The sequence below is a fragment of the Geospiza fortis genome, unplaced genomic scaffold, assembly GCF_000277835.1.
Source record: "Geospiza fortis unplaced genomic scaffold, GeoFor_1.0 scaffold592, whole genome shotgun sequence".
Taxonomy (NCBI): domain Eukaryota; kingdom Metazoa; phylum Chordata; class Aves; order Passeriformes; family Thraupidae; genus Geospiza; species Geospiza fortis.
Window position 1 is genome coordinate 443,752 of NW_005054609.1, and position 6,266 is coordinate 450,017.

At 51.9% G+C, this 6,266-nt stretch overlaps 1 protein-coding gene across 1 annotated transcript in view; it reads right to left on the reverse strand.

The window, feature by feature from the left end:
- Positions 1–827, reverse strand: part of EFHD1 (EF-hand domain family member D1) — an 8,664-nt gene extending 7,837 nt beyond the window's left edge. Inside the window, exon 1 of the mRNA XM_014310918.2 lies at positions 679–827. Within this exon, the coding sequence (XP_014166393.1) occupies positions 679–792 (114 nt within the window). The 5' untranslated portion in view covers positions 793–827. The remainder of the gene's footprint in view (positions 1–678) is intronic.
- Positions 828–6,266: the final 5,439 nt, after the last annotated feature.

The window sequence follows — 6,266 nt, forward strand, 5'->3', positions numbered from 1 at the left end:
GCTGGTCAAATTTCCTCTCTTCTTCTGCCTGGCAGAGGATTCTGACCTGTCCTCCCAGCTGTCACAATACAGTGGTAACAGACAGACCTGTTTGAGCTGTGTCCCTGCTGAGCCAGCATGCAGTGCCAAACTGCTGCATCCACACATTTATTCCTTGCTGCAGGGAGGTGACCACCCCTCATAAAGCTTGCCATGGCTGGTCTCTGCATGATGCAGAGAGGGTCCTAATACCAAGTGGAAGAGAGAGCCTTTTGTGCCCCATGAGATGAGCTGCTCCAAGCAGAGCTCCTGCACTGCACCTGAAATGAGGCCTCAGCTGCTGCACCACAGGAGCCAAGCAATGAGACCTGGAAACTCAAGGGACACAGCTCGCTCCAGCTATAACAGGGAGCTCAGTGAGCACTCCCAGCAGCTGCAACAGGGCTCAAATGTGCTTCCAAAGCAAGCAGGGAGGTTGGAGAGCTTTGGCATCAGGTACCATGACTGCCACATGGAGATGGAGGTTAGCAGTGCTCCACACCCTTGACAAGAGGAAGCTCACTGCCTTCTCCACTGCACCCTAGCACTGGAAAAACACAGAGGGGAGAGGGCTACCTTCAGCCCACAGATATGGGGCCCAGCTGCCTCTTCCTTTAACCCCACAGCCACATTCCTGTCTGTTACTGCAGCCACCCTTACCTCACGGAAGCTGAGCTTCCCATCAAAGTCTTCATCCACCTCCTTGATCATGTTCTTCAGCCCCAGGTGGGTCTGCGGGGCTCCCAGCTTTTCCATCATGAGCTTCAGCTCCATCAGGTCAATATATCCATCCCGTCCTGAGTCATACCTGCAGAGAGCAAAGGGGAAAGGGTTAACCATCATCATCCCCATACTCATCCACCCAGAAGAGGAACCATGCACATGGATAAAGTCACTGTGAGGTTCAAAGCTTAGGGGAGAGCAGAAGCTGCATGACATGGCCAGTGCTGAGATATATTAAGCTCAGAGAAGTAGCTGTCAGCTTTCAGAGCTGTCTCACCAAAGAGAGAAGTGCTCAGGGGAGCTCAGACCAAACAACCCACATAGACAGAGCACAGAGGAACTCAGTTTATCTCAGTGGGATTTCCATTTCACCCACTTGCCTGTCCAGCACAAACGCAACTTGCATGCAGCTTACACCATGCACCAATGTGGTGAGGCAAAGGCTTGCAGAGTCAGCTGCTGCGAGGTTTCCTGCTAGTTTCAAGGAGAAACAGGGAGCAGAGACCAAGCAGAACCTCTTGGCAGAAAGCAATCTTTCTCTGTAAGCAAAACTGTCCCCCTCTAGCTGTTAAGATCTTTTCTCTACAAAATGCTTTTGTACTACAACAAGCACCACTAGAACAGCTGCACTTCAGGGCAGCTGTTTATTCTGTGTCCCCGGGCAGAGCAGAAAGACAGTTCCAGGGGAGCACAGCAATCCTAGCCAGGGCTGTGGTACCAGGGCTGCACCACAGGGCCAGGCTGGCAGAGGAAACCAGTGCCCACCTCCAGGAGAAAGACTAGAGTGGGACCATGCTCCCTATGGAGCACGAAGGACTGCAAGGACTCTTCAGAGGAGAGCACCCGTGCAAGGGGAGGAATTCTTTAGGGATGGGGAGGCAGCAAGTGATCTGCTGTGCACAGCCTGGGACTCTGCACCAACTCCTCCCAACATCTGCTGTGGGTGTGGGTAAAGCATCCAGCCCATCCAGCAACCAGCACTTCACACCCACCAGGGCTATCACCGCTCTCAAAGTCCAAAAGCTGCAGGGATGGGTGCTCTGTTATCAGCCACTCAACAGCCCTCTTTCATCCTGGTCTTGCCATCAAGGTTCAGCACAGAGCTAGGGCTTCACAGGAGAGGACAGGGCAGAGTCTCCCAAGCTGGGCTCAGCCTTGGCATACAGCCTGCCACTGCCCCCGTGCCACCGTCTCAACCCTGACAGAGTTAAATCCTTTCAACCATTCAGAAGGAAACTCTAGGCGCAGTGCTGAAGCTTTCCAGTGGGCAGGAGCCAGCCAAATCCCCCCACCCATCATCTTTTATTGACTGTTAGTGCTCTTCCAAAGAAATGAGGGCTGTAGCCATCCCAGACAAAGATCTGCACAGTTGTGGTTACCCTGGAAGAAAGCCCTTTCCAGCTGAAAAACCTCACAGCCACAGAGGAAGCTGTGGCAAAGGAAGGCACGAACAAAGCCACCAGCCCCAAACTGCGTACAGGCGTGAGCAGCACAAGGCAGAGCTGCAGCCAAGATCTCTGCCCCTGCTTTCATGAGCACAGGCACAACATGCTTTTTCCCCAAACTAAGGTGGTCTCCATGACTTTCCAAAGTCCCACCACCCCCATAAGTACTACTGATACTCCTTGTGGCTCTTAGTTTCCAAGGGTCCCAGGACTAAGAGACTCCCAATGACAGGGACATAACTGCCAAACTAGGCTGGCACAGAGCCCCTGTTACCAATCTGCCTGTACTCTCTATACCCAGCAAACCCATGAGCCCACCAGGCTGGACCTCCTTCTGAAAAACTAGGAAAGAAACCTGCATCAGAGCAGAAACCAGGTCACAGACCTGGGATGTCACAGGGAAGAAGTACATCAGGTTCTTCACAGCAAGGAAGGTGTCAGTTAATTAAAGCACATTCACAGCATTACCCAACCCAGCACTGAGATGCACTCCTAAGACATCACAGAAGCATAGCAAGTGCAATATTTAATTGTCAGTTTGCTTTTCTTTCAAGTTTGAGAGAAAGGGTGCAGAGCTGCCACTGTTGGAGATGCAGTGCTTTGATTAGACACAGCAGCAAAATGTGCAATAGCAGAAAGGCACCTGGGGTTGCAGTTTTCTTTGGGGGGGCTAGCAGGCTCATGCTGCCTTTGGCTGGATGCAGAAGCAAAGTAATACCAAGGTCCCCTCCAAGGGCTGTTAATCTGGGGTTGGGACACTGCCCAGCCCCACACGGAAGCTCTGTGTAACAGAGATGAAGGCAGAAGTAGGGCACAAGCCCAGCCCATAACTGCTGTGGTCATCTCACCCTTCTGTTATGGACACTACCTGTAGGTAAACACTGGCCCAGGGGCCAGTATGCTGCCCTGAAAGGGTTAAGCATGGGGCACAGTTTCAGGACTCATCCCTGCAGAGAGGCAGGACAAAGCCAGGATTGTGAGAAATGGGGTCTTGCCAACAGCGGGCCTGGCTGAGCAGCACTCTGTACCAGCCACACAATGGGTGTTGAGCATGAGTACAGCTGGTGCTGAGAAGCACCCAGAAATCAGGTTACCAGTCCCCTACACTCAGGGACAGCCAGACAGAGGGGCACTGAAACACAATGGCAGCGCCCTGCAAACTGCTACATTCCCTCCCTGCCCCCTCTCCTCCTAAAACAGCCAAACTATTTTAGGACCTGGGTACAGCCACCCAGCTGCTGCACAGCCAGACTATTTAGGGAGAGGCATATTTACATGGCACGAGAAACAGCACTATTCATTCCCCACCACCCACCCCCAACAGACCACAGGCATTTAACACTGGGGGGCACAAAAATGCAGACTGCACCTTGCTGGTCAGTTGATGCTCCCAGCACACCTCAGTCCTACCAAAGACCCCACAGTCTGCCTTTCAAGAGATCAAAAAACCCTTGTCTGCCTTTTGGGAGCCCCCTGTCAGGGCCCTGAGCTGAGACAGCCCCGGACACCTCTCACACACAGCTGCCTGCATCCCGGTGATGGACAGCCATTACCTTCACAGGCAGAGCTGGAAGAGGGCACCAGGGCAAGCTAAACACAGCATCCAGGGAAGCCATCCCAACCTGAATTCCAGGAGTGGCATGGCAAAAGCACAGAGCACTCAGGTGCCTGGTGAGCCCTGCCATCACTCACTGTCCTGATGTGACACCAGAGCTTTGCTTCCTTCACACTCAAAGCTCCCTGCGGCATGAGCCAAGCCTCACCCAAGTGATGCACAGGCATTACAGGCAGAGGGGAATTGTGTCAACAGGCACAGACACCTCATGTCACAGGAAGGCCACTCCGGCAGCAGGTCAGTGCCGTGGCTACAGCAGATCCCACCTGTAACAGCTGGGATGCCGCAGGCAGTACAGGCACTGTGGCTGCTGTGATGAAACTTTGCCACGCTGCTGCCACAGCAGTGTTCCTGGCAGCAATGAAACACAGCAGTGGCTGCCAAAATCTGCTGCAACAAGGATGCACCCAGATTCTCATGCTGGCTCGCTTCCACCCGGACTGCAGAGCATGCCTGGCTGCTGAAGCACTGGGAGAGGAAAGCAGGAGACAAAAGCGGAGGAAGGAGGGAATACTTGCTGAACAGACTTGCTTAAGAGCACAAAGTATGTTAGGCACAATTACTGCCCAAGTAAAAATATTGCACTGGTGTTCACATCGCAGAAGAAAGAGGGATCAGGAAGAGAGGAAAAAGGAGATGCCCAGGACTGCATCACCTATATTGACTCTGTAGTCACCTTCCAGCTGCCTCTAAAACCCCACTTAACACAAAAAGGACAACTGAATGAGAAATTTCAGATGCTGAAGGATCAAAGAAAAGTTTCTAAACATTCACATGTCTTGAGAAAAGCTGGAATGAGAACCTGCCCTCCCTGTTCATGTTTGCTGCACCTTACCTTGCTTCACGTACTATGGGCACCTGTACTTTGATCTGCAGTTCCTGTATGCTGCAATGGCCTAATTGAGGCTTTGAAGTAAAGCAGTTGGAATAATGGTGCTAAAGTAATAATCTCCTCTTAAATATTTCAAATCCTAAGTAACACTTTATTCCCTCTGAGCATTGTGTTTCACCTTACATGGAGAAGGGGGTGCTAATCTCTGCTCCCTGATATGCAGCGATAGGATAAATTGGAATGGTTCAAAACTGCCTCAGAGGAGATCAGACTGGACCTGAGGAAGCCTTTCTTTCAGCCTGAGAGGGCTGTCACACCGTGGAACAGCTTCCTAGAAAGGTGGTCAGTGCCCCAAGCCTGTCAGTGTTTAAGAGACATTTAGACAATGCCCTTAATAACAGGGCTTAACTTTTGGTCAGCCCTGAAGCAATCAGGCAGTCGAACTAGATGTGATCATTGATGCTCCATTCCAAATGGAATAGTCTATTCTATTGCCAAGAGCTTTGGAAACAATTCCTCCATACCAGGGTGGGGACAGGAACAAGCTCCTTGGCCACATGCAGCTTCATCCTCCCAGCCCAGGCAGAAGGCGTTCTGCTCTTGGAGGGACATGAGGGCAAGATGAGAGTCTCCTCCACTAAGATCTTCACCAAGACATTGGGCAAGACCTGCAGGCCCAGGCTGAGTGCCCATAGGAAGAACCCCCCTGCCCACTGGAAGTCCACAGACAGCCGGTCACATACAGCCCACAGCAGCTCTGGAGAGAGCAGCTCTGCTGCTCAGACGAGGCTGGGGCACCTGGCAAAGTGGCTCCTGAGTGGCTCCAGGAGGGCAAGGGGACATCACAGCCTCTCCTACCAGCCAGATTCAAGGCACTTATGCAATGTGTGGGCAACACATGAAATTCCCTAGATATAAAAAGCAATAGCAAGACTGGAATTTCTCTACTCCCTCACGCCCCACAGATGAAGCTGCTCTCTGTTTTCCTCCCCCTTACATTTCTCATAAAGGTCATTCCTGCCAGGCAGAGCCTCACTGCCTGGCTTTCACACTCCCCTCTGCCATTTTCCTGGACAAAGATGGCACCAAGGGGAGCTGTGAGACTCCAGAGGCCCTGAGAGTTCACTTAGACAACTCAGGAAAGAGAGGTTATCATGGTCCTCACATATTGTCAGAATAGGCGGCTAATTAGGTCACATTATAATTAGCCTGAGCTGCAGACTTCCTGGCTTCTGCCAAAAAAATACCCATCCTGAGAGCTGCCTGCACCCAGCACTCCAGCAAATACCTGCACCCCATCTCCAGTGGAATGGGGCCAAAAAGGAGAGATGCTGACAAGAGGAGGCTTGGACAAGAGAGGCAGAAAAATGAGCCCAAATGCAGCATCCAGAGCAAAGAGCATTACTTCTGCTCTGGAAGGATGCTCCTGGTGTAGCTAGCAGCACACAGCACTGGATGGAGCACTATATTTTGAGAAGTCCCACTTTCAGATGAGTTCTTTGCTTCCACCCTGGCAGTCACAGCCACAATCCATACCATGGGATGCCATGACAGGCATTCAAGGTAGCTGCTATCACCAGGACTTCTTTTCAGCTGGGGAACCATAACCCAGCCCACATCATGCAAAGGACCA